The 27,837-nt window shown below is 45.2% G+C and overlaps 3 protein-coding genes across 5 annotated transcripts; 2 read left to right on the forward strand and 1 right to left on the reverse strand.

The window, feature by feature from the left end:
- Window positions 1-8,716: 8,716 nt before the first annotated feature.
- Window positions 8,717-10,957, forward strand: LOC123096699 (aquaporin SIP1-1). Its single transcript, XM_044518451.1, has 3 exons — window positions 8,717-9,218; window positions 9,304-9,576; window positions 10,652-10,957. Exons 1-3 carry the CDS (start codon window positions 8,913-8,915, stop codon window positions 10,805-10,807), a joined length of 735 nt encoding a protein of 244 aa, XP_044374386.1. The 5' UTR covers window positions 8,717-8,912; the 3' UTR covers window positions 10,808-10,957.
- Window positions 10,958-12,178: 1,221 nt separating this feature from the next.
- Window positions 12,179-16,275, forward strand: LOC123096701 (probable staphylococcal-like nuclease CAN2). 2 transcript variants are annotated; one of them, XM_044518456.1, is made up of 9 exons: window positions 12,188-12,572; window positions 13,201-13,256; window positions 14,061-14,175; window positions 14,467-14,577; window positions 14,697-14,884; window positions 15,385-15,441; window positions 15,531-15,690; window positions 15,783-15,851; window positions 15,944-16,275. In XM_044518456.1, exons 1-9 carry the CDS (start codon window positions 12,408-12,410, stop codon window positions 16,055-16,057), a joined length of 1,035 nt encoding a protein of 344 aa, XP_044374391.1. In that variant the 5' UTR covers window positions 12,188-12,407; the 3' UTR covers window positions 16,058-16,275. The 2 variants fall into 2 exon arrangements, with proteins under 2 accessions (XP_044374392.1, XP_044374391.1); XM_044518457.1 differs by lacking the exon at window positions 14,467-14,577 and having other exon boundaries at window positions 12,179-12,572.
- A 207-nt stretch (window positions 16,276-16,482) lies between these two features.
- On the reverse strand, window positions 16,483-19,188 carry LOC123096700 (double-stranded RNA-binding protein 8). 2 transcript variants are annotated; one of them, XM_044518455.1, is made up of 4 exons: window positions 18,948-19,188; window positions 18,594-18,853; window positions 17,618-17,828; window positions 16,483-17,510 (listed from the first exon to the last, which is right to left on the reverse strand). In XM_044518455.1, the coding sequence occupies exons 1-4, from the start codon at window positions 18,985-18,987 to the stop codon at window positions 16,810-16,812; spliced, it is 1,212 nt and encodes a 403-aa protein (XP_044374390.1). In that variant the 5' UTR covers window positions 18,988-19,188; the 3' UTR covers window positions 16,483-16,809. The 2 variants fall into 2 exon arrangements, with proteins under 2 accessions (XP_044374390.1, XP_044374389.1); XM_044518454.1 differs by having other exon boundaries at window positions 16,483-17,525.
- Window positions 19,189-27,837: the final 8,649 nt, after the last annotated feature.

Genomic DNA, 27,837 nt, shown 5'->3' on the forward strand with positions numbered 1-27,837 from the left:
TTTCCAGTCGTCGGCTTCAGCCCCCTCGTAGGAAGTACAGGGGTGTTCAGAAAAGCATTTAATCACTCTTTATCCAACGTCTTGGTCCGTAAAGGATGTGATAATGCAGCGAACCAGGCAATCGGACTATAAGGTGTTAACACTTTCACTTAGCCATATGAGTTTTATGGTGGGGCTATGACATAGCCCCTGGTATGTATGCGGCGTATAATGCCTTGCATATTTGATCTGAAAAAGATCCCTCGTGTGACACGGAGAATCGCTAAGGATTCCAAGAAGTCGTCAAGTGGTTGACCAGCTCTCGCCGCATCATGACAGTCAGTTTTCGGCTTTTCTCTACTGAGGTGCTCGTCCGGTTTAGACCGGGGAACAATCGCAGTAGTTCTCCCTTTACTACCCTAGCCGATAGAGCGGAACGTAGGGTAGCAAGCACAGGAGTCGGACAACCCAACTATTGACCCAAGACAGTGATTCGGAGCTGATGCATATAAGGCCAAACTTGCGACGCCGAAGTACGCTATAGTGCTGTTCGGACTTTTGCTGGCAACTCTTTCGTTCCCATACCGAGCCCCTGGCAGGGTATGTCGAGGTGCATCTGTAACGCAGCCGTTGAGGCCGTACTCATTATTGAAAGAGTATGAAAGATTAGTTCGGACGAGGTTTGCTGGGAGCGGAGCAATATGCCAATGATGAATTTATGTATATGTATATAATAAAAGAAAAGAAACCACAAGCCCGGCTATTTGACACGCTCGGGTTTGGGAACAGAGGAAAATGGGCATAATACAGGCTCGGAATAAAGACTGCGGTCTACAAAAGGTTATTTTGGACCTCCTGTCGCACGTCTGCGCTGCCCGTCCTCGGGGAGGGGAATCCTTAACGGAAGTAGCCCCTTAGGTGAGTGTACGGATCCGGACTCCGATAGAGTCCGTCGTAGATGTTGTCGTGTTGGTCACCTGTTCTTAAGAAATGATACAGAAAAATAAGAAAAACAGATAAAAAGGTTACGGGAATTCTTGCAGGGTTGTCCGTATTGTGCTTCCGCCGATGCCCATGGTATCTTGAGTGCGTAGTGATATACGCGTGGTGTAAAGCTTGCCGGTATAATAGGTGGGTGGCGGAAGCTGAACTGCTATTTCCGTTCCGGGAGTGGTCGAACCTCGGAGGGAAACCGTTCTGGCCCCTGGTGTTCGGCTGGCGAGCCGCTCCGTTGTCTTTATCGCCTGGTGGCCTCCTCCCCTTGCTATCGGCGTTAAGCTTGCCTGCCTGCTTGAGGACCCAACAGTTTCTGTTGGTATGGTTAGCTGGCTTATCAGGATGACCGTGAATCTGACAAGGTCGGTCCAGTATTCTGTCAAGGGTGGATGATCCATCCTGGTTTGCCTTTAGTGGCTTCTTCCGTTGACCGGGTTTCGGATTGTGAAATCCGGCGTTGACCGCCGTGTCGCGTAATCTTTCAGTATTATTGCGACTGTTGTGTTCGGTTCGTCGTGGCTTACCGTTGCCGTCTCGAATTTCAGAAGTACCCGGGTCGCTGGCGTTGTTGCTTTTACGAGCGAGCCAGTTGTCTTCTCCCGCGCAAAAGCGAGTCATTAGAGCGGTAAGGGCTGTCATGGATTTGGGTCCTTCCTGGCCAAGGTGACGTGCTAGTCATTCATCCCGGACGCTATGTTTGAAGGCCGCGAGGGCTTCTGCGTCCCGACAGTCGACAATTTGGTTCTTTTTGACTAAGAACCTAGTCCAGAGCTCCATGGCTGACTCGCCGGGCTACTGGACAATATGACTTAAGTCATCGGCATCTAGTGACCGGACATATGTTCCTTGGAAGTTGTCTCGAAAGGCGTCTTCCAAATCTTCCCAGTTGCCAATAGAATTTTCTGGCAAACTGTTTAGCCAGTACCGAGCTGGCCCTTTAAGCTTGAGAGGTATGTATTTGATGGCATGAAGGTCATCTCCGCGAGCCATGTGGATATGGAGGAGGTAATCCTCAATCCATACCGCGGGATCTGTTGTTCCATCGTATGATTCGATGTTGATGGGTTTAAACCGGTCCGGTAATTCATGCTCCATTACCTCGTCAGTGAAGCAGAGAGGGTGTGCGGCTCCTCTATGTTGAGCCACACTATGAAGCACCTCCGGCGGACTCCGTTTACGGAGTTCGGACCGGGCGTGGTCGGCTCTGTTGTGTCCGAATAGGTGACCATCACCACAGGTCGGGGCATGTCCCCGCGATCTATGTATTGACTTTGTGTGTCCCTCCAGGACCTGTTGGATGTTGCGAGTGTTCCCCAGAGCTGTTTTGTTCTTGTTTTGACGGCCAGATGGGTTGGTATGGTGCTCTGCTTTATCCGGACCGAACTGTGGTCGGCCTACAGCATTATTTGATGGTGGTGTGGGCTCTGACGCCCTGCCATCGTATTGAGGGAGCCACCTACTCTTGGGGTGGCTCTTGTCTGGGCCGCTAAGGCTGTATTCTTCGGCGGCCAAGACCTCGGTCCATCTATCATTAAGCAAATCTTGGCTCGCTTGAAGCTGCAACTACTTTTTTCTTAGGCTCCTTGTAGTGGCTATGAGCCAGCGTTTAAAGCGCTCCTGCTCGAGAGGTTCTTTAGGCATGATAAAATCCTCATTGCCGAGGATCTCCTCTTGGGAGATAATTGCTATCCTCTGAGTCTCCATATGTGGCTTGTTCATCAGGGCTGTCTTGCCCGCCTTCCTGTTCCTCCTGTTCGGATCCTACCTCAACAAGGTCTTCATCGTCCGGAGTGTTATCTTCTCCGGTGCTAGTATTATTTTCTCTTGAGCGTCGTGACTTAGAGTGGCGCAGGGCGCGCCGGTGTTCGGACTGTGTACCAGGAGGTTTATTCTCAACTGGGTCCTTCTTGTCATCGTCGAAAGCGTCGTTGGGTGTGTCTATCATACACACGTCGTACCATGAAGTGGCCATCCCGCGTCTAGCGGGTATTGAGTTCTGGCCTTGCCCCTCATCGTCGTACATACCGTCGATGTCTTCGGGGCCGCGGTCAAGCGTGTTGGTTGGGTTTTCGACAGTGGCTATGAAGTGGGTGGCGGGTGGGAAGCAAAATTCTCCATCATCGGCCGCAAGTTCGAACCGAACATAGTTCGGTGGCGAGACGCTCGCCAAAGATACGTTTTTTAGTGAGTTTAGTACATCACCCATGGGCGAGTGTTGGAAGACGTCTGCGGCGCTGAACTTGAAGATCGATAACCGATCGAGGGTATCTGCGGACTCGCAGGGTTCGGAACTTGTCGCCGGGGACGAGTCAGGGGTTCCGCTGATGTGGATATCATATGAAGTAGAATCTGTGTGCGGCTCCAACGCCGCAGAATCGGTAGCCCCCATGATGGGGTTGAGCTTCCCATCCTAGGACGACTTGATCTGCTCCGGATCTAAGGCCAGAGTTGCTGCAGGAGCTATCTCCTGGATGCGGCCCGATGACAGGTTTAAGCCATGTCCATCGGGGCGGCGGGGAGCGATTGCCGCGGTCTCGAATCCGTCGAAGATCAAGTCTCCACGGATGTCCACAACGTAGTTCAAGCTTCCAAATCTGACCTGATGGCCAGGGGCGTAGCTGTCGATCTGCTCCAGATGGCCAAGCGAGTTGGCCTGCAGTACGAAGCCGCCGAACACGAAGATCTGTCCGGGGAGAAAGGTTTCTCCCTGGACAACGTCATCATCGACGATTGAAGGGGCCATCAAGCCTTTTGTCGACGGCACAGTGGAACTCTCAATGAAAGCACCAATGTCGGTGTCAAAACCGGCAGATCTCGGGTAGGGGGTCCCGAACTGTGCGTCTAGGATTGATGGTAACAGGAGACGGGGGACACGATGTTTACCCAGGTTCGGGCCCTCTCTATGGAGGTAATACCCTACTTCCTGCTTGACTGATCTTGATGAATATGAGTGTTACAAGAGTTGATCTACCACGAGATCGTAATGGCTAAACCCTAGAAGCCTAGCCTATGTGAATATGGTAATGAATGTCCCTTATCCGGACTATGCTCTCCGGTTTATATAGACACCGGAGAGATCTAGGGTTACATGGGGTCGGTTACATAAGAAGGAATCTTCACAGCTGGTCGCCTAGCTTGCCTTCCACGCCAAAGAAAGTCCAAACCGGATACGGGTAGAGTCTTCGGGCTTCATATCTTCACAGCCCATCAGTCCGGCCCAATGAATAACAGGCCAGACGCCCGAGGACCCCTTAGTCCAGGACTCCCTCGGGGGCGTCACATTGATGCTATTGCTGGTCATTTCAAGGGCTCTCAAGTGGAACATGTTGATCGCATGAAAAATGAGGCGGCTGACTCTTTAAGCCGGCTAGGGTCCCAGCATAAGCCGGTACCACCCAATGTTTTCCTTGATATTTTGCATAACCCTTCGGTTAAATTGCCTACGGAAGAAGATCTTGTTGTTCCTGACCCGAAGGCGCAGTTGGTGGCGGCTCTTCATGCTATTCCTAATTGGACAGTTCCATATTTGGCTTATATGACCCGGGGTGAGTTGCCTGAGGATGAAACTTTGGCCAGGCAGATAACCGGCGGTCTAAGTCAATGACTACTGTCAATGGCGAGTTGCGCCGATGCAGGGTTACAGGGGCATTTCAGCGTTGTGTTTCTCCCGAGGAGGGTCGTGAGATTCTACGAGAGATTCATGAAGGAGATTGTGGCCATCATGCCGGCTCTAAGTCTCTCGTGGCTAAGGCTTTTCGTCATGGGTTTTATTGGCTGACGGGTCAGGCTGATGCAGAGGATTTGGTCAGCAAGTGTGATGGTTGTCAGAAATTTTCAAGACGAGCTCATGTGCCGGCTCAAGAATTGAGGATGATTCCAATTACTTGGCCGTTTGCAGTTTGGGGGCTGGATATGGTTGGACCTTTTAAAAGATCCAAGGACAAAAAGAATCACCTCTTGGTGGCGGTTGACAAGTTTACAAAGTGGGTTCAGGCAGAGTCGGTCAGCAAGTGTGACGCGGCAACAGTGGTTCAATTCATCAAAAAGGTGATTTTCCATTTTGGTTACCCTCACAGCATCATAACTAATAATGGCACTAATCTGTCTAAAGGTGCTATGAAAGAATTTTGTCAACGTGAACATATTCGTCTTGATGTTTCGTCTGTGGCCCACCCCCAGTCCAATGGTCAAGCTGAAAGAGCCAATCAAGAAATCTTGAGAGGTATAAAGCCCCGGCTTATGGTCCCTTTGTAGAGGATGCCGGGTTGTTGGGTTGAAGGCTGAAATGTTTTTGGGCCTTGGTTGACCCAATTACATGATAGGTTGGAAGCAGGCCAGATGTATAACGGGCCAAAATTAGGCCCAACACTCTCAAGGGCCTTTAACGGGCTGATAAGCAGTTTGGGCTAGAATGTATCCACGAAGACTACAGGCCGTTAAGAGGCAGAAAGTAACTACGGACTAGAATTAGGCCCAGGTGCAACTCGGGTCTTTATTGGCCGAAAGTGAAACCGGGCCAAAGAGGCCCATATGTAGACAGGGCCGTTGACAGGCCGAAACTAATATCGGGTCGAAATGTTAAACGGGCCATTAAGAGGCCAAAGAGCAAATCAGGCCATCAATGGGCCCGATGGCATAGTAGCTGTTAAAGGGCCGTATCTGTTATGGGCCGTAATTTGGCCCGAGATATGAAAGTCAGTTAACGGGCGGGATCAGGTATGGACCGTAATTTGGCCCAAACTATTGCAGGCTGTTAACGGGCGGATCTGATATGGGCCGTAAACTGGCCCAGAATATTGCACTCCTTTAACGGCCCGTATCTGATGTGGGCCATAATTTGGTCCAGAAAATGTTAGGTTGTTAACGGGCCGGCCCATTAGATCTGACGAAATCTTGTGGGCCTGTTCCTGGGACGGCTTTTAAACCTATATGGGCCTCCATTGGGCCGTCCCACGTGTCAATGTTTCATTGGCGATTCTTGTCCGATGGATGGTCGACATCTGTCCAAACACTGAGCTGACACGTGGATCGTCGGCGAATGAGACTCTTACACGTGGAAAATCGCCATTGGTCTGGGCTGTTAACGGGTTATCGGATCCAAACCGGAACCCGATAGCTTAACGACGACCCATTACGGTGGATGCCACTTGTCGGTTACCCTTGACGAAAGCACTTCCATGACGCGCCATTTATCGTCATGGAAGTGGACACTTCCGTGGTGATAATTTTGGTAATGTCATGGAACACTTCTACACAGCACATGTATGACTATCTTGATTCTGTCATAAAATCGCCATGGATGTACATGCATGACAGAAAACGTGACCTACTGTGACAAACACGTATCATCATGGAAGTGTATTTTTTGTAGTGTACTCCTAGTCACCGGTCTCCACGTAGTAAGCACCGTCGGGGTAATCTGCATCCGCGGTGCTACCAGCTGTTGCAGCAACCAGGTCAAATGAAAAGAGTAGCAAAGCAACGGTGAGTACTCATCCAAAGTACTCGCAGGACTTACATCAGATATATACTAGATATACATCGGTATCAAATGAGTAGGGTAATATCTGTGGACTAAACTGCAGAAATACCAGGATAAGGGTGAGAAGCTCAACCTATCGAAGACTACCATCATCTTGCAGCAGTAGAAGAGAGGAGTGTATTTGGTATCATCTTGTACATACATACAACAATATCCTGCCCGGAGATCCTCTCCTCGCCTCCCTGAGAGAAAGCGATCACCGGGTATCTCTGCCTGTTATCTGGGTGTGTTTTGTATCAAGTATCCGGTTTTAGTTGTAAGAGGTCAGGATACAACTCCAAGTCATCCTGTTTCCATGGACACGACTATTCGAATAGTTTAATTTCCCTGCAGGGGTGCACCACATTTCCCGGTACGCTCGATTACCTCTGGCCGGACACACTTTTCTGGGTAATGCCCGACCTCGGATGATCGACACACTGTAGTCCTACCTAGACTCTCCAGAGAGGTCAACACGCCGGTCTACACCCTAAGCGCGAAGGGGTCATGGGCCAATCGCCCTAAGCACTCCTGCATGTTGCGCGACTGGTCAGGGCCAAGCCCACCTTTGTATACACAACATGCATAACTGACCACCCCAACAACCAACCCGCTCCACTACAACATCTGGCAAAGCTTTTGGGAGGAACATACGACGTCGAGGGCCCCATAAACCGTTATCCCACGCAGCGGATAGTGAGTATATGCCAGTGGCAGTCTCAGATTAAATACCCAAATCTCGTTAAGCGTATTATTACGAAATAACCATGGACACCGAACAGGGTCTAGGCTCACCTCTCTCCTAGGTGGTCTCTGCGTGCCCTGTCGTTCCGCCACCGTGAATGTTTCGTGTTGGCTGTCGGGACAGATCCTGAGCTACCACCACATCCTGGGTGATACTGCTAACAGTCAGCCACCAGAATGAATCACTCGCGGGTGCTCTCCGAGCCAACCCGACTTATATCTGTGGTCATTGCCCGAAGGGATCACAAAACGATAGTATAGCATGGCAAATGGACAAGAGTGTAGGGCCACTTATGAGACTCTAGCATATCTGTAGTAAGCATATAGGATGACTAGTAAAGTATGAACAACAGTTTATCAAAAATAGGCTATGCAACATAATAGGATATACCGATAAGACACCAACTGAACTCCGACTCTCTAATGCAAGAAGTAGAGAGAAAGAATAGGCGATATCAGAATGATCAAGGGGGGCGTTTGCTTGCTTGGAAGCTCTGCTGAGAAGGATGGGTCGTCATCGACGTAGTCGTACTCGAGGGCAGCGGCAATCTTGGAGTTTACTGAAAGAATAGAGGAGGGGGGCAGATAAATAACGGGCATACAAATGCAACACATTTGCATGTCATGGCAATGCGTGTTGATGATATGCTCTAATGCATCACTAAACATTTTTAAAAGAAGAGGAAGAACATTTGAAGAACATCTAGAAATGTTCTCCCAGGTTCATTATGTTAGAGGGGTCTAACAGGTATGTGGGGCATATTCAGATTCTTCATATTTTTCTCAACAACTTTCATATGTAAATCATTTGCATCCGAGTTACAGATTATTTTAAGTGTTGTTTAGTGACAGATTCAAATGCTTTACAAAATATTCATATATTTAAATCTAACTCCAATTTTAACATGTTATATATAAAAATTGATTAGAAAACTGTGTAGAATCAATGTTGTTTCACATGTTAATAATTTTTAAAATGTTGTTTAGGATGCAATGTTAATCGGTATCACACGACCGTCTTCCTTTCGTACCGGTGCCGATCCAAATTAAAAGTAAACTCCTCAACAAAAACAAATTGAAGACGAAAGAACCCATCTATAACCATGCATGTTCATCACAAGGGTGGGAAGAAGTGTAATCAACAAGACTGATAAGATGTTGAAATAAAGCACGCGGGCCTATTGGGCTCCTTTGCTAGTTCTAATAAAGTACGTACGGTATAAATATCTTTTGAACTTCAGAGACATCCATTTTTTTTTTTTTTTTTTTGCTTTTGAGGATAGAGACATCCAAAGTTGATCGTAATCCAACCGCGCATGGGTGACCGCAAAGTTATTAGCCGCAAGTAAACAGGAGTACTCCGGTTTCCTAGCGTCTGGTACACGATTCTAAATGGATATGTCAAGATCTCTTGCTGAATTTCGCAAGCATCCAAGTTTTCAATAGGATAATAACATAGCAGTATCTTCGGGGTTCTGTTGGCGTTGGGTTGTTAGGCGAGAGGGACGGAGGGCGTGCTCCCTCCCTCCAATCTTCTTCTCTTCTTTTCTCTTTCTCTTTCTCTTGTGCTGTGTGCCAAGCCATACCCATACATACATCCACCCAACCCACCACCAATCACTGCCAGCAGCGACGACGGAGTGAGGGAAGCAAGCACGGAAGGAGCGCTCGGATGGCGATGGGAGCGGCTGTGCGGGAGGCGGCGGCGGACGGCGTCGTGACCTTCCTCTGGGTGCTCTGCGTCTCGACGCTCGGCGCCTCCACGGCCGCCGTCACCACCTACCTCAGCCTGCACGAGGGGATCCACTACGCCCTCCTCGTCACCGTCTCCATCCTCGCCCTCCTCCTCTTCGCCTTCAACCTCCTCTGCGACGCCCTCGGCGGCGCCAGCTTCAACCCCACCGGCGTCGCCGCCTTCTACGCCGCGGGCCTCACCAGCCCCTCGCTCTTCTCCATCGCGCTCCGCCTACCAGCGCAGGTCTGTCACTGATTTCACACTTCTTCTTCCCTCGCCAAACTAAATCAGACCAATCAGCACCGCGAATCTGAATCTGTCTTGCTAGGCCGCCGGAGCCGTGGGCGGAGCTCTGGCCATCTCCGAGCTGATGCCGGAGCAGTACAAGCACATGCTCGGCGGACCCTCGCTCAAGGTGGATCCCCACACCGGCGCCGTCGCTGAAGGGGTGCTCACCTTCGCCATCACCTTTGCCGTCCTCTGCATCATCGTCAAGGGACCCCGCAACCCCATCGTCAAGACAGCCATGCTCTCCGTCTCCACCGTCAGCCTCGTCCTCACCGGCGCCGCATACACCGGCCCCTCCATGAACCCTGCCAATGTATGCTACGCTCACTCAGTTGCTCCTTTTTTCTTTCCTTTCATTTGACTGCCAATTTTATCCATGGAACTGCAACCCCGGATACTGAACTGAGCTCAGTTCGAATGCCCCAGCCGATTTATTGTTTTTTTAATATATTGACGGACTACTGACTGGTTTAGTGATGCAAATGTCTCCATTTTGGCATGTCAAATCCTATATACTCCCTCTGTACCGTAATACTTGTTGCTGGAGTAGCTGAAGTTCAGCTGCTCCAGCCACAAATATTACAGTACAGAGGGAGTAGTTCTGAACGCATGATTATTCTGCTTATTAGGAACACGATCATGCAAACACTAGGCCCTTCCAGTTAACCAACTTGGATGCTTTGTAGATAACTGTAATCTAATCTAGTAATCTGTACATTACCGAGCCATAAATAACTGGATGGGGGTTGGAAATGATAATACCGCTATATAGTGTTGGAAATTTAGGGAGGGGTAAATGAGACAAATATGCAAGGAACATCCACTGGATACATCACTAGTGATATTCTGAAGACTCGTTTGTAGACCTAAAAGATCAATGAAAAAAAAATTTGACCCCATTCATGGAATGAACATCCACTGGACACGTCACTAGTTATATTCTTGAGACTCGTTTGCAGCAAGTCGTCATTTCCATGTTACTCCCTTGAACGCTCTTATATTATGGGACGGAGGGAGTAGAGGAGAAATGTTCAGTAGTTAATGTTCACTGGATTGCATTTTACTGGTAACAGGAACAAGTCTTTATGATGCCATGGGGAAGTTTGCTATTGTGCTTAGTTGTGTGCTTCTTTCAATTTGTTGCTCAGGGAAAAGTTATCTTATGCACCTCCAAGACTTGGCAGATGTCAGATCTTAACAGTGGACGATGCTTTAGTACTGAAATTATGTTTGTGCTGCTATATGCCATTGCTCATCTAATAGACTAATATATATAATCTGATGTGATCAGTTAAGTTGATGCTCACTTGGAATAGCATGGAAATCCTTGTCTTCTGATTCTTCACATGGTTTCCTGTTAACTGATTCCATCGAACTACCATGTACAGGCCTTTGGTTGGGCGTATGTTAACAATCTGCACAACACCTGGGAGCAGCTGTACGTGTACTGGATATGCCCCTTCGTCGGTGCCATTCTCGCTGCGTGGACCTTCAGGGCCGTGTTCCCGCCACCAGTCCCTAAGCCCAAGACCAAGAAAGCATGATGAACTCAAGCACAAACTTTGACTTAGCAATTGGGGGACCTGAAGAAGCGAACATGGTTTGATAGGGAATAATTTGAAACTGTATTTAATCACCTCAATGTTACACCGATGTTTAACTTAAAAGTGATCATTTATCAGTCATTCATGTTACCGTGTGATTTATATTTTTCTTTTACTCCCTCTGTACACTAATGTAAGATGTTTTTACGGTTCAATGATCATTGAACCGTAAAAGTTGTACAGAGGGAGTATTTTTTTAGAGTTCAGAATTTTGAATTTATAGAGTGGGTATTAGATTAAGAGGTGATATGCGGCAAATAATTCATGCTAATGCCAAGCTTCGTTTATTTTGAGGACCTTTTTCTCTAGGGGGGGTCCTGAGTTGGATCATGAAAGGAAGTGAACCTGCCATGCCTTTCAAAACTAAAAAACAATTGTGGCTGATGATTTGGCATGCTCTGTTTACCCAAAGTTTGCCCAAAAGACAATTCTTGCTTTTGTTTTGTTGTCAAATTGAGCTCCGCTTATCCGGATTTGCTTCACAGTTCAAGTTTATTGTTCTCGTCCCAGAAAAAAAATCTTCATTGTTTTGGGTCCAAGGTGTAGAAGCATCGACGGAAAAAACGGATGGCGAAAAACATCGAAATTTGATGATTCCATAAATCCTCTAAAAACGTGAGCTCAAACATGTAGGCCTACTTTGGTTTGAAGGGATTTTGTAGGATAGGATTTCTATAGGAAGAATTCCTTTACTGTCCTTTGGTTTTTAGAAATAGAATCATATTCCTATGGAGAGAAATTCTTCATATCCTTCACATTTCATAGGAAAATAAACATTAACCTAGAGTCAATGAAAAATTCTTATGATATGAACCAAAGAACATCTCTCAGACTCATCCAATTCCTATTCATAGAAATTGAGATGCATGAAATCTTATTTCTTGCAAGTTTCCTATGATAATCATACCCTATAAACCAAAGGAGGTTGTAGAGTTTCTGTCTATCCAGCGGAATGGAACTTTTTTTTGGGAATATTTAAAAATTCTAGGGCTATGACCTTTTTTTTGCGAGAATTTTTTGTTTTATTCGTCTTCAATCATGACAGTACAACAAATATCAGAAATAATAAAAATTACATCCATATTCATAGACCACCTAGCAAATTCTAGGGCTATGACTTGGCAAAAAGAAATTTTTATCATTTCTTCAGCATGGCGAATATCTAAAAGCAACGAAACCGGTACTGGTTTCATTCAACCGCTAAACCCAAGTCAATGTTTTGTTCTTGTTTATTGGCTCTCTGAACGAAGGTCTGGTCTCCTGCTGCAAGTCTAGTCTACTCGCCTCTGTTTTTTCTTTTCCAGCAGCGAGCGGGTCGGGCAGACCCCACCGTCACATCACATCAAACTTCACTCTTTCCTTTACTTTACTCTTCACTACGCTCCATCTCCATGGGCTAGAATCTCTCTCTGCCATCATCACACTTCACAGTTCACAAGAGAGAAGAGAAGCAGCAGAGAGCTAGAGCCAGAAGAAGAAGAAGAAGAAGAAGAAGAAGAAGAAGAAGAAGAATAAGAAAGAGGAGGAGGAGGAGGAATCCATGGGGAACATCCTGAAGTGCTTCAAGGGAGACGAAGAAGAAGACCACTACCCCTACTACCATCCAGGCTCCAGGCCCCACTACCCACAGCAGCAGCAGCAAGCTGATGGCCATGGCGTCGCCTCCCTGGCGCACGACCTCCTCAACTTTGAGAGCGCGTCCATGGTAACTGAAACCCTACCCACCACTCTTCCGTATTCATCCTGTTCATGCAAATGCCTTGTCAAGTCAGATTAAGTCTCCCTAGCCACTGAAGTACTTTGTGTTTCAGCTTCAACTTTGCTCTACTACAAGTCTTCATGCAATGGTCACAGATTATGCAGATTCATAACGATGAGGATATATTTCTTTTCTTTTCATTGGCGTGCTTTTCTGTGCATGTGTAAATTGGGATGAGAATCATAGAGGTTACATCACCTTTTATGTCTAGTTTTCTAGTACGATTTGAAGCTTCTTCCTTCATAGAAATGGGATGAAGATAAACATCTGCACTCCTAGAAAATCAAAGGTTAAAACCATAATAGCAACCTTTTCTATGTGGTTTGCCCACTTCATACAAATTTCACAAACCAACTTATTTTGTGTCCAACTTTTGGATGAACATGTTCATTAATGATATCAAAATTTTAAGCATGCCACATTGCGGCAACTAGCATTTGTACGAAAACTTGCAGATCCTTCACAACTGATAATACATACGACAAGTTTAACCATCTCTTTTGCTCCAATTTCTACCACTTGTTTTCCTATGATGCGACATATGTGAAGACTATTTTGTTTGTCATATTATTAGGTTCCTGAAGGACTCAGGCAGCATGTTACGGCGTCCAAGAAAGCACAGATTAAATGGTAGGCAGCACCTCCAAAAGACCCTCACACTTGATAGTATTTTTCCTCAATTATTAACACATTTGTTAGACCTCTTGTCCATCGAGTTATTGATAGCAAAGTTTGTCTGGTTCCTCTAGGCTGGTATATATTTAAGGCCTATGGCTGTTAACAAAATCAGAAGGACACGCACTGACTTGGATTTTAAGCTGGGTCGTTCTCAGAATGAAAATAAATTGCTTCATAGGACCCTACCAAATGCCTTTTGACTTTTCTTACGAATAAGGTGATCCATGCATATCTACACATGTGATTTGTAATGATGAGATGGACAAAGCAGAACAAATTACAAGCAGATTGGTGTCTTGGTGAGGTCTATCCAGTTTTCAGCATTGAGAAATCCAAAGTTTCTTATGAAATCAGCGGCAATTAATATGGATAGGAGAGAGTGACTTATTTCCCCCTTTATATGGGTGTAGTTTTGTGACATTATTCAGATTACTAAGGAAGAATTGTTGATAAATTATGATTAGATAAGTGGAAGGGGAGATGCAAACTTCATTTTGTCCATTTTATTCACTGATAATTTTATAAAGTTGTTCTTACTTTGTCCTTATAAGGTGTGCAATGGCATAGAGAACACTGTCAATAAGTGATAGTTGCCACAAAAAAGAATTAGAATAAGGAGGCATTGAAAAAATGTCGAGGAGAGCAAGAAGGGTAGTAGTAACTACCAGAACCTATTAGAAACAGTTAGAATACTGGTACTAACTTGGATTTCCACTGAATAGAACTAATGCAATCTTTTAATCTGCACGAGAACAGGTACCAGAATATGTTGGAGGCATATAAGAATGCCAGAACCCCACCGAGAACACCGGAAGAGGCTGCACAACTAGTTGTATCAGCCCTAAACTGGATCCAGAGAGCTGATTTGGAGGTAACTTGTTTCTTCCTTTTTTTAGATCCTACATAGTTCAGGTGAGCATAGGAATAATGCACTGACTAATACGGAGATGTATGTTTGGACTGTGGAATCTGTAAGCGCAAGTTTGCAAAAAATGTTAAAAGTTAAGGTTTACGTTTTTATACTACTACTAGTTTTTTCTTCTTCTTATAGGAACCAAAACCATAAACCGAGGAAACCACTGATGTTTGCATTAATATTTGGTTTTTACATGTGACTATATATGTTCAACTCAGTCCTCCAGAAACATTTTTTTTCCCTCAGGGTATCCTCGAGTTCTACAACTTCCCCATCCCATCACTACCTGCAGCATCCTCAAACCACCGTCCATCCTCGCTGCCAGAGGGCGTGCAGTTTGTCTTGAACACTTTGCCGGTCAGATGTATCATTTATTCTGCAATAGGCTCATCACCAGCATAAAAGTATTGAAAGACTGGTTATGCCGGTCCGCATAAAAGTATTCTCACAGGTCACTGTATCACTGCTGTTCTCAGGTTAATAACCAAAACATTGGAGATGGCGATGGCTTTACCGCTTATGTTGCCACAACCGATCCGAGGGAGTCTGGAAATGTTCCTATAGAAGTACATGAGATGGTGATTGCGAGGACTGAAGCACGCAATCGTAGGGATTACAAGAGTGCCGATGCACTTCAAAGTAGCATTAAAGAAGCTGGATACAAGTATTAAAACTGAACCATTACAGATTTCTGTTTTAATATTATACTCCAAAGTAATTTTTCATAAATGAACACACCATGTTTTTTTCCCATATTTGGATTCACTTATATTGGATTCCAAAAGTATTAAAAGTACTAGATTTTTTTCTTTGAACTAAGACACATTCTGAATTCACTTTGTCCATTCAAACTAGTACTAGAATGGTTTTACTACATTATTTGAAGTTTTTTCTGTTGTAAAACAGCACGGATACCCATTTTAGTACTACAAAAAAATTAGTGCAGTCACTGAAAATAAGAAGAAACATATTTATAGCATAATATTTTAAAAACCTTCCTGTGACCATTCAGTTGGCACTTGTGTACCAATAGTCTGGAACACAACAGGCTTGTGTCAGTTTTATTTGGCTCTTGCTTTGATCTATTACGTGAACATGCATTCACTTGTTTTACTTTGGAATGACATGAAAGCATAACTTCTTACAAATACTTGTTATGAACAGGATAATAGTCTGTTCAGATGAAGAGATCCTAGCAAGGAAATACCGAATCAGAATGAGGTATTTGTTGCTCAAGATTACACATTATGTCCCATAATAAAATAATCGAAATACTTATGTGAAGTGTATGATCTTTCATGAGTTAAAAGGGGAATTGATGCACCAGAGCTTAAGATGACATATGGGAAGGAATCAAAGAGTGCTTTGGTGAAGCTCATTGGTGGGAAAAGAACCACAATTCATGTGTATGAGCAGGACCAGTTTGATCGCTACGTTGGTGATGTCTATTGCAATTGTGTGTTCATCCAGGTGAAACAAGCACTAAAGATATGCCTTCGACCAATTTAATTGCTTTAGTTCTGATGAAATTGACTGTGTGTGTATGTGTCTGGGTCCTTCAGGAGAAAATGCTGAAGAATGGTCACGCATGGCATTTTACGACCTACGACAAGCGCCCAGAGTTTGCTAAAGTAAGAAAAAAAATTAGAAAGAGATATGGTGCCCTCACCTTACATGGTTATGCCTGCTGATTGTTTGACTTGCTCTGTGATGGATGGTGCAGTGGGAGAGAGAGGCAAGAGCTGCACAGCGAGGGCTCTTTGCCTCACTCAACCCTGAGAAGCCGTGGGACTGGCGAAGAGAGCAGCGCAGTGGTGGTGGCATTCAGGTCTACTAATGGCTCCATCCATGATCCATCCATGTCTCGAACTAATGGTCAGAAAGGTGTGTATAGTTTGGTAACTAGGGTGGATCTTAATCAGCATCATCATGCTGCAAACTAAATGTGCAGTATGTTTATGTATGCTGCGAGAGTAATGCTTTCTAATTCGGCCTATGGCCAAGACTCCTAAACCTTCTTCTTAATCAATGAAAATGGCAAATCTTTCCTTGTTTCAGAAAAAAAGGTGCAGTATGGCATACCTGATGAAAATGTAGAGATGAATTGTGATCAGTAAGTGCCAATATATCATTGCCTGTATAAGCAAAAGAGCAACCTAGACGAGTGGCCAATCCTAGCCTCTCAGGTCTACAATCCCTTTGCATGCACGGCCCCAAATCCAAACGAAGAGACTTGCATGCATCACACCTCAGTTTCTTTTCTTAGTAATCTCTTAAAAATCCTAGGCAAAAAAGAAAAGGAAAGACTAGCTGGCAGGACTAACAATCCTCACTACACATATTTGCAAATTGCATCGCTCCACACAAGCTGCACAGCCACCTATACATATTCAGGTTCCACTTCATTTAAGATCAACACATTAAACATTCCAAGGCTACCACCTACCACATTACAATCCGTTCTGTGGTCGAAGAGTTGAATGAATATGATCTCAAGCCATTCCTGCCATATCCACAAAATGATCATGTCTCAAGGTCCTGGTTTGTTTGCAGTGTTGCTCGGCGGGTCCAACTTCACATCTGCAGCATCTACATTAGGCTGCACCGGTGCTGTGGATCACGCATCATGGTTCTAGCTTCCCTGACATTGCGAGGCATTGCAGTCTCACCAAGTAGCTCCTGGTTTACGCATCCAGCTTCCTTATTAGATCGCACCATTCCATAATCTCTGGGCGGCTCCTGTTCTACGTTTCTAGCTCTGTTATTACGTTGCAGAATTGCAGTGTCACTGCCTGGCACCGGTTTTACTCTTATAGCTTCGTGATCAGATGGCAGCATCACAATGTCACTGCCTTGCACATGTTCTACTCTTCTATCTAACTCATCAGGTTTCAGCACTGCAACGCCTGACTCTGGTTCTGCTCTTCTAGCTTCCTTACTAGGTTGCAGCATTACAGCGTCGCCGCCTGGCTCCTGTACTACTCGTCTAGCTTCCTCATCATCTTTCAGCATTACAGCGTCGCTGGATGGCTCCTGTGTTGATTGTTGGATGCATCGGGACACTGAGTTAATGACATCTCCAGCCATTTTTCCTTCATTCTTTTCCACATCAACTGCTTGGCGATTCCTTTTCATGAACTTCCTCTTGTTCCATTTCTTCTTGAAACCGCCTTTCTTCACCGCAAGTGGTTTTGGGATTTCAATTAGCTTTTTCGTTGTCTCCTTAACTTGCCTTTTGCTAGGAACTACAATATGCTTTGTGGCACCACTTCTGCGACCCTCTAGTTGACCTGCACAAACAGAGCCTGCACATGATGAGTGTCCAGCCCAGCACACACGAGGAAGAAATCGATGCAATTTCACGAAAATGTACATCTAAAAAAAGAATAAGAGATACCTTGTATTGCAAGAAGAGCAGTTTGGGCTCCTTTTATCTCTGCCTCTTTCTTTGACCTGGCTGCAGGACCAATGTATTGTATACCACCAATCTCTACGGTGCATGTAAAAGGAGCTATCCCTGAAGCTTGTCTGGTCAAGCTATAAGATGGAGTGTAATTCATCTTCTGAGCATACTCCTGGAGAAGATTCTTGCAGAGGCCAGTTTCTAGCTGAAAACCGTAGTAAGAAGTGTGGATTAGAATGCTATTTTAATGAAGTCATCCTAATACTTGAACTAAGCATATTCCACGATAACATGTACTGTGAGGTATGCATCTACAATTAAAGAACCAGGGGCTTGAATAAATACAAGCTAATAGAGAGTAGAATGATGTCATACTTGGGCAAAGCCACATCGAAGTGGAAGAGAAAAGCTTACATATCCACATGCAACATTATGGTCAAATTAGCAGACATTACTCAAAAGCTGATAACACCAAGGAGCAAAGATGCTATCAGTGTTCATGTAACGCATTGTACGGAGACTTCACCTTACGAAAAAGATTTCTGATATTTTCACATTATTACAGGCAGAATAACTGAAAACAATTTTACAGGGCTTAACTTCCATAATTTCAGGAAGCCCCTAAATATCGTTCAAAGTATAAACAGCTGTGCCAGGACTACGAAGCAGATTTCTATGTTTTCACATTATTACAGGTAGAACCGCCAAAAACAATTTTGCAGGGCATAACATACATTATATTTCAGGAAGAGTGTGAGTTAGTGAGTAATGTGGGAAGCAGCATAAGAATATGATTCAACTACATAATCGGGGTGATCAGCTTCTTCACAAGTACTGAGGATAAAGAATGCAGGTCATGGCCATCAATAATTCCACATTCTGAAAATTCAGAAAAAAATAATTCCATATTCTTAACGGTTCTTGGCTGAATGAAGGGACGAGTGAAATCAAATACGGAGCAGTAACTTACAGCTGCTGGGATTCTCCCAATGGTTGGGATGGACTCGACAATTTCCATGAGGGCGACTTCAGCAGCCGACTGTTCTGCGGCCTTCCGGGTGAAAAATCCGGGCAGCGAGTCGTACTTGGCGCCGTCGATCACGACCGCGGACTTGAAGATGGGCTCGTGGCAGGGCCCCTCCTTGAGGGTGTGATACTCGGGAGCCAGCAGGCCGGCTTTCTGCGCGTACTCCTGCAGCCAGCTCTTGAAGGCGTCGCATTTCACAGGCCCTGAAGCGGTGAAGCGCACCAAAACTCAGAACTAGGGTGGGGAACCAGCAACCTGTAGCAACTGGACACGGGAGCAGAGGAGAGAGAGTCTTACTGATTCCGCTGGCGTTGGGCGCAGGCGCCGCCGCTGTCATGCCGCCGCCGGCGTTCCGTGTTCGTACCGACCGGGCCGCCGCCCTGGGTACTGGGGGTTTTGTGTGGCGTTTCTTCTCTAGCACCAGGACGTGTGGCTTTTTAGTATACTTGTTCGGATGGACTGGTAGCTTAATACTCCCTCCTCCCTCCGTATCAAAATATAAGACTTTTTGACACTATTATTTCAATACAAAAGAAGTACTCACGTATTTAAACACTTCCATTTTCTGATTACCCACTTACTCCCTCCTTCCATATATATAGAGCCTAATACATTTTTTGAGGTTGCCGTTGACTATTGATAAGATTAATAATATATAAGATGTATAATGTGAAAATTATATCACTAGAAACTCCTTCCTCGTACGAATTTGATGATGTGCTTTGTGTAACTTGCATGTCATACATAATTGCTCTAACATATGATCAAAGTTAGCCTAAAAAACGGATTAGGCCCTATATACATGGAAGAAGGGAGTATATAGTACTCCCTCTGTCCCATAATATAAAAGCGTTTTTACACTAACAAGCTTAATGCAAAAGAAGGGGTGAGTAATGAAATGCCTATGGTCTGGGTTAATGCCACACCGGATGGTATTCTGCACATTGTATCACGGAGATTTCTGACAGATTTTATTCAAAAATATTAGGTAACCCAGCCTAATGGTCTGTGGGCACTGCCGATTGATTAGAGCTACCTATCAGTGCGGTGCGTATGTAAGAGTATCTCCAATACACACATAAAAGTTTCACGCGCTAAAATAGTTTTAGCATGCCACTGTAGCATATGTAGTGCGCCGGACTCAACATCGGTTTAACAGATGCCCAAAAACGCGCATCTAAAAAACACACGGTGTAAATTGTGAAGCGCGCACAACCCGGCGTCTTAAATTTACAGCTTCTGGTAGTGCCTTTTAGCGCATGCCCAATCCCTTTTTGCGCGTGCACTATTTTACAGCTTCTGCCGGAGCTGTCCGGAGCCCCAAAAACTCAAATTTTAGCGCGCGGAGCAGTTTTTGTGCACCTATTGAAGATGCTCTAAGTAGACGAGTAAGCATAGGGTGTGTTTGGTAGCCTACATTCCTCCAAACAAGGCCAGTGGGTGGAAGAAAAAAATCGTTTGATTGTGTACACAAGGGCCTGGCCTGCATGCGCACAAACCATAAATGTAGCTCAGAGCCTGACTCATGAGAAACACTCGAATCGATCACTTCCAACGAACCAGGCTGAGTCGAGTGCAAAAGGGGGCACGACATAAGCGATGGTGCAGGGAGGAATCGGCATAGAGATGGTGGGAGACAAAAATCTGCAACCGTGGGATGGCGTGAAATCTCCCCCTTCACCCATTTACTCACTCACCTCTAGCGGTAGGACAAATCCAGTATCAATTCTTGACATCGGTGACGGCGACTCAGATATGCGAAAGCGCGGCAACTTGCTTCTCCCCTTCATCTCCGCTAGTAGGACCTGCTCTATCTCTGTATTGTCGGCCCGGTCCTCTGGCACAGGCTGGTCGTTAGCTCCAATGGGAGTAAACACCATACAACCACCCTCCACTATTAGGTCGTTAGGTATGGTCGATCCAGCAATTACTTACCACCACATCGATTTCATTAGGACGAACGGATGAAGCAAGTTGTTTATTCAGCAAGACTCATAACTGTGATTTAGGCATGTGTCATGTTGGTCCACAAGAGAGTGATTCGTCAGAGTGATAAACCTATGACCTGTTATGGTCCATTGTAAGCCTAAGTAGGGAGAGGATGACGAATCTGAACTACATCTACAAGACTACAATAATGTAGAGGCTGTGAGCATGCTTCAAATGCGACGAGCACCTTTTGACAAGCTAGTGGAGACGTTTAGGACCAAAGGGTTGCTAGATGATAATATCCACACCTCTATGGAAGAGCAAGTAACAATGTTCTTTCTTGTCGCAGGTCATAATCAGAGGTTCAAAGTTATTTACAACACATTCAAGAGCACCAACTAGGCAAACTGCTAAGATTCGAACAAGTCCTAGATGGTATCTGGAAGAACTACTACTGACCTAACCCTAATTACTGAAAAGTAGCTAAAAGTAAATGACAATATTCTTCTCTGCTTTATTGAGAGGGGTCGGCCCCTTTATATAATAGACAAGACTTGGCCAACAAGACAGTAAATCTATTCAAACTCTAAGACTATCTCTAAACTGACTGGACTCTTTCCTAACAAAAATGCTTAATCAACTAGGACTCTAATTAAGGGATAAGACTCCAGGTTTGCTGGGCTGGTCCACACAACATCTGTCCCTTCCTTGAAAAACAGCTTGTCCGCAAGCTGTAGGTTGTCAATTGCCTCCCAGGGGACCTTGGTCATAGTCATCAACCTCGATGAAGAAGAGTCGCACGCACCGTTGACCCGAACATAAATCATGTCGCAATTGAAGCAAAGGCATTGGCGACGACGTTCTGGTAACTCTGCTGGAGCGAGGCGCCAAACCTGCCGTGGCAGTGTTGGTTGTAGAGTGGTTGATGGCAGAACATGTGCTAGTGACACTGGCGGAGAAGGTATTGTAGTTGTGTCGACGACAGGAAGATCAGAGTGGCACAAGGGCCATGTAGGACCAGAAGGCTGGTGTGGTGACATTGTCGGAGGGAAATGTCACTGCTCATAGGCCTTGGCGAAGGAGATGGCGGTGTGGAGGTCAGATGACCGCTGAAGCTCGATGTCAACACAAAGACCATCAGGCAGACATGTTGTGTACAACAACCGTTGTTGGGACGATGTTAACGGCTCATTGTGGCACATGGGCGCTAGAAACCTGCTGGTGTAGTCGGCAACTGAGGAAGTGAATGGAAGACGTGCCAACTCGCCCAAAGGGTTGGCACGGAGTGACAACCCAAACTGAACAAGGCAAGCTTCCTTGAACCGCTCTCATGTCGGCATGCCGAAGTTGCACTCGAGTTGTAAGTACCAGAATTGAGTGTCATTCATGAGGTGGTATGCTGCAGTCCAGACCTTGTCCACCTCGGCCGTGCGTTATCCATGGAAAAACTGCTCACAACTATGGAGCCAGCCAAGAGGATCGATCGAACCATCATACGTCGGGAAGTCGAGCTTGTGGAAGCGAGGCACACCTGAACCAGAACCTGAACCGAGGTGATTGTTAGGCAGGATGGAAGGGGGGTGGTGGGCGAGGTAGATCTATAGATAGGTTGTGTAGGGGGCGCAACCACAGCGGCGTATGAAATCTTTTGGCAGGCGAGATGTGAAGGCGGTAGAGGTGGCTGCGAAATTCTGTTGTTGTTGATGGTAGGGTGGCTGCTGCTGATGGTAGGGTTGTTGCTGGTAGGTGGGTGGCAAAACTGGTGTAAGGTTTGGGGTGGGATTTGGTGAAGGAAATATGCCCTAGAGGCAATAATAAAGTTGTTATTTTATATTTCCTTACATCATGATAAATGTTTATTATTCATGCTATAATTGTATTAACCAAAAACTTGATACATGTGTGGATACATAGACAAAACACCGTGTCCCTAGTAAGCCTCTACTAGACTAGGTCGTTAATCAAAGATGGTTAAGTTTCCTAACCATAGACATGTGTTGTCATTGAAGGAAATATGCCCTATAGGCAATAATAAAGTTATTATTTATTTCCTTATATCATGATAAATGTTTATTATTCATGCTAGAATTGTATTAACCGGAAACATAATACTTGTGTGAGTACATAGACAAACAAAGTGTCACTAGTATGCCTCTACTTGACTAGCTCGTTGATCAAAGATGGTTATGTTTCCTAGCCATTGACATGAGTTGTCATTTGATTAACGGGATCACATCATTAGGAGAATGATGTGATTGACCTGACCCATTCCGTTAGCTTAGCACTCGATCGTTTAGTATGTTGCTATTGCTTTCTTCATGACTTATACATGTTCCTATGACTATGAGATTATGCAACTCCCGTTTACTGGAGGAACACTTTGTGTGCTACCAAACGTGACAACGTAACTGGGTGATTATAAAGGTGCTCTACAGGTGTCTCCGAAGGTACTTGTTGGGTTGGCGTATTTCGAGATTAGGATTTGTCACTCCGATTGTCGGAGAGGTATCTCTGGGTCCTCTCGGTAATACACATCACTTAAGCCTTGCAAGCATTGCAACTAATGAGTTTGTTGCGAGATGATGTATTACAGAACGAGTAAAGAGACTTGCCGGTAACGAGATGGAACTAGGTATTTAGATACCGACGATCGAATCTCGGGCTAGTAACATACCGATGACAAAGGGAACAACGTATGTTGTTATGCGGTCTGACCGATAAAGATCTTCGTAGAATATGTGGGAGCCAATATGAGCATCCAGGTTCCGCTATTGGTTATTGATCGGAGACGTGTCTCGGTCATGTCTACATAGTTCTCGAACCCATAGGGTCCGCACGCTTAACGTTTCGATGACAGTTATATTATGAGTTTATATGTTTTGATGTACCAAAGGTTGTTCGGAGTCCCGGATGTGATCACGGACATGACGAGGAATCTCGAAATGGTCGAGACATAAAGATTGATATATTGAAAGCCTATGTTTGGATATCGGGAGTGTTCCGGGTGAAATCAGGATTTTACCGGAGTACCGGGAGGTTACCGGAACCCCCCGGCAACATAATGGGCCTTAGTGGGCCTAGGTGGAAGAGAGGAGAGGCGGCTAGGGCTGGGCCGCGCGCCCCTCCCCACTAGTCCGAATAGGACAACGAGAAGGGGGCGGCGCCCCCCTTCCTTCTTCTCCCTCTCGTCTTTCCCCCCTCCCAAGTCCTAATCCAACTAGAAAAAGGGGGGAGTCCTACTCCCGGTGGGAGTAGGACTCCTCCTGGCGCGCCCCAAGGCTGGCCGCACCTCTCCCCCTTTGATCCTTTATATACGGGGGCAGGGGGGCACCCCATAAAACACAACAATTGATCATTGATCTCTTAGCCGTGTGCGGTGCCCCCTCCACCATATTACACCTCAATAATATCGTAGCGGTGCTTAGGCGAAGCCCTGCGTCGGTAGAACATCATCATCGTCACCACGCCGTCGTGCTGACAAAACTCTCCCTCAACACTCGGCTGGATCGGAGTTCGAGGGACGTCATCGGGCTGAACGTGTGCTGAACTCGGAGGTGCCGTACGTTCGGTACTTGATCGGTCGGATCGTGAAGACGTACGACTACATCAACCGCGTTGTGTTAATGCTTCCGCTTTCGGTCTACGAGGGTACGTGGACAACACTCTTCCCTCTCGTTGCTATGCATCACCATGATCTTGCGTGTGTGTAGGAATTTTTTTGAAATTACTACTTTCCCCAACAGTCATTTGATGAACGTGATCACATCATTAGGAGAATAATGTGATGGACAAGACCCATCCGTTAGCTTAGCATAATGATCGTTCAGTTTTATTGCTATAACTTTCTTCATGTCATATACATATTTCTTTGACTATGAGATTATGCAACTCCCGGATACCGGAGGAATGCCTTGTGTGCTATCAAACGTCACAACGTAACTGGGTGATTATAAAGATGCTCTACAGGTATCTCCGAAGGTGTTTGTTGGGTTGGCATAGATCGAGATTAGGATTTGTCACTCCGAGTATCGGAGAGGTATCTCTGGGCCCTCTCGGTAATGCACATCATAATAAGCCTTTCAAGCAATGTGACTAATGAGTTAGTTGCGGGATGATACATTACGGAACGAGTAAAGAGACTTGCCGGTAACGAGATTGAACTAGGTATGAAGATACCGACGACCGAATCTCGGGCAAGCAACATACCGATGACAAAGGAAATAACGTATGTTGTCATTACGGTACGACTGATAAAGATCTGCGTAGAATATGTGGGAACCAATATGAGCATCCAGGTTCCGCTGTTGGTTATTGACCGGAGAGGTGTCTCGGTCATGTCTACATAGTTACCGACCTCGTAGGGTCCGCACGGTTAACGTTCAATGACGATTTTTGTATTATATGAGTTATGTGATTTGGTGACCGAATGTTGTTCGGAGTCCAGGATGAGATCACAGACATGACAAGGAGTTTCGAAATGGTCGAGAGGTAAATATTCACATATAGGACAATGATGTCGCTTGAAGCTACGTCGATATTTCCCCAAAGAGGAAGGGATGATGCAGCACAACGGCGGTAGGTATTTCCCTCAGATATGAAACCAAGGTTATCGAACCAATAGGAGAACCAAGCAACACAACGTAAACAACCCCTGCACACAAATAACAACACCTCGCAACCCGAAGTGTTAAAGGGGTTGTCAATCCCTTTCGGGTAACGGCGCCAGAAAAGGTGCATGGACGGGAGAAAGTTGTAATAGATTGAATAAATAGATCGCAAATAAAATAAAGTGCAGCACAGTATTTTTGTATTTTTGGTTTAATAGATCTGAATAAAAAGTGCAAATAAAATAGATCATAAAGCAAATATATGAGGAAGAAGACACGGGGGCTGTAGATTTCACTAGTGGCTTCTCTCGAGAAAGATAGCAAACGGTGGGTAAACAAATTACTGTTGGGCAATTGATAGAACCTCAAATAATTATGACGATATCCAGGCAATGATCATTACATAGGCATCACATCCAAGATTAATAGACCGACTCCTGCCTGCATCTACTACTATTACTCCACACATCGACCGCTATCCAGCATGCATCTAGTGTATTAAGTTCATGGAAAAACGGAGTAATGCAATAAGAACGGTGGCATGATGTAGACAAGATCTACCTATGTAGAGATAGACCCCATCGTTTTATCCTTAGTAGCAACGATACATACGTGTCGTTTCCCTTTCTGTCACTGGGATCAAGCACCGTAAGATCGAACCCACTACCGGGCATCTCTTCCCATTGCAAGATAAATAGATCAAGTTGGCCAAACAAAACCCAAATATCAGAGAAGACATACGAGGCTATAAGAGACCATGCATATACGAGATCAAAGTAACTCAAATAACTTTCATGGATATAAAAAGATATCGTTGTTCATAAACTCAAAGTTCATCAGATCCCAACAAACACACCACAAAAAGAGTTACATCATATGGATCTCCAAGAGACCATTGTATTGAGAATTCAGCGAGAGAGAGGAAGCCATCTAGCTACTAACTACGGACCCGAAGGTCTACAAAGAACTACTCACGCATCATCGGAGAGGAACCAATGGAGGTGGTGAACCCCATCCGAGATGGTGTCTAGATTGGATCTGGTGGTTTTGGACTCTGCGGCGGTTGGATGAATATTTGGTCGACTCCCCTAGGCTTCTGGTATTTTTGGGGTATTTGTAGAGCAAAGAGGCGGTCCGGGGGGCACCCGAGGTGGGCACAACCCACCAGGGCGCGCCTGGGCCTCCTGGCGCGCCCTGGTGGGTTGCCCCCTCCTCGGGATTCGCCCAGGTGGAACGAGGGCCCGTTGTGTTCCTTCTGGCCCATAAAAATTCTCCGTAAAGTTTCGGGGCATTTGGACTCCGTCTGATATTGATTTCCCGCGATGTAAAAAACATGGAAAAAACAGCAAGTGGCACTTGGCACTATGTCAATAGGTTAGTACCAAAAAATGATATAAAATGACTATAAACTGATTATAAAACATCCAAGATTGATAATAAAATAGTATGGAACAATCAAAAATTATAGATACGTTGGAGACGTATCAGCATCGCCAAGCTTAACTCCTACTCGTCCTCGAGTAGGTAAGTGGTAAAAACAGAATTTTTGATGTGGAGTGCTGTTTATTATGTCATATTATATTATTTTGTTTATAGCATGTACATTTGGACTTTTATGTGATTCAAAGCAATAGTCTAGTTTTGACATAATAATTTAGATACTCAAGCATATTAACAAGCAGCCATGTCTTTCAAAATATCAATGCTAAAATAAGTTATCCCTACCCATCATGCTCAAACATTGATTCATTCATGAAACACACCCGAATATTAGCTACACCCAATACTTAAGTACGAACATATTGCCTCTTAGTTGGTGCTTTTATAAGAGAAGATGGAGACTCAAATTCAAAAATAAAAATTGCATAAAGTAAAAGAAAGGCCCTTCGCAGAGGGAAGTAGGGATTTGTAGAGGTGCCAGAGCTCAAAGCAAAAAAATAGAGATAAAAACATTTTGGGAGGTGTATCCATCCCACCAACGAAAACGACTTAGAGTTCCGAACACTTTCCATGCTAGATATGCCATAGGCGGTTCCCAAACAGAAAATAAAGTTTATTCCTTTTTCCACCATACTTTCACTTTCCATGGCTAACCGCATCCACGGGTGCCTTCCATACCAACACTTTCCAGGGAATTTATTATTTGACAACATAAAGTAAATTCTGTTGGAAATATGCCCTAGAGGCAATAATAAATGGTTATTATTATATTTCTTTGTTCATGGTAATTGTCTATTGTTCATGCTATAATTGTGTTATCCGGAAATCGTAATACATGTGTGAATACATAGACCACAACGTGTCCCTAGTAAGCCTCTAGTTGACTAGCTCGTTGATCAACAGATAGTCATGGTTTCCTGACTATGGACATTGGATGTCATTGATAACGGGATCACATCATTAGGAGAATGATGTGATGGACAAGACCCAATCCTAAGCATAGCATAAAAGATCGTGTAGTTTCGTTTGCTAGAGCTTTTCCAATGTCAAGTATCTTTTCCTTAGACCATGAGATCGTGCAACTCCCGGATACCGTAGGAGTGCTTTGGGTGTGCCAAACGTCACAACGTAACTGGGTGACTATAAAGGTGCACTACGGGTATCTCCGAAAGTGTCTGTTGGGTTGGCACGGATCGAGACTGGGATTTGTC

This window comes from Triticum aestivum, chromosome 4D, assembly GCF_018294505.1.
Source record: "Triticum aestivum cultivar Chinese Spring chromosome 4D, IWGSC CS RefSeq v2.1, whole genome shotgun sequence".
NCBI classification, from domain to species: domain Eukaryota; kingdom Viridiplantae; phylum Streptophyta; class Magnoliopsida; order Poales; family Poaceae; genus Triticum; species Triticum aestivum.

Coding starts and splice junctions, on each gene's coding strand:
- LOC123096699 (XM_044518451.1), top strand. CDS start 8,913: ATGGCGATGGGAGCGGCTGTGCGGGAGGCGGCGGCGGACGGCGTCGTG. Junction 9,219..9,303: donor CGCTCCGCCTACCAGCGCAG/GTCTGTCACTGA, acceptor CTGTCTTGCTAG/GCCGCCGGAGCCGTGGGCGG. Junction 9,577..10,651: donor CCTCCATGAACCCTGCCAAT/GTATGCTACGCT, acceptor TACCATGTACAG/GCCTTTGGTTGGGCGTATGT.
- LOC123096701 (XM_044518456.1), top strand. CDS start 12,408: ATGGGGAACATCCTGAAGTGCTTCAAGGGAGACGAAGAAGAAGACCAC. Junction 13,257..14,060: donor AAGAAAGCACAGATTAAATG/GTAGGCAGCACC, acceptor GCACGAGAACAG/GTACCAGAATATGTTGGAGG. Junction 15,691..15,782: donor GCAATTGTGTGTTCATCCAG/GTGAAACAAGCA, acceptor TGGGTCCTTCAG/GAGAAAATGCTGAAGAATGG.
- LOC123096700 (XM_044518454.1), bottom strand. CDS start 18,987: ATGACAGCGGCGGCGCCTGCGCCCAACGCCAGCGGAATCA. Junction 18,854..18,947: donor GCCCAACGCCAGCGGAATCA/GTAAGACTCTCT, acceptor TCACCGCTTCAG/GGCCTGTGAAATGCGACGCC. Junction 17,526..17,617: donor TGCTCTTCTTGCAATACAAG/GTATCTCTTATT, acceptor CATCATGTGCAG/GCTCTGTTTGTGCAGGTCAA.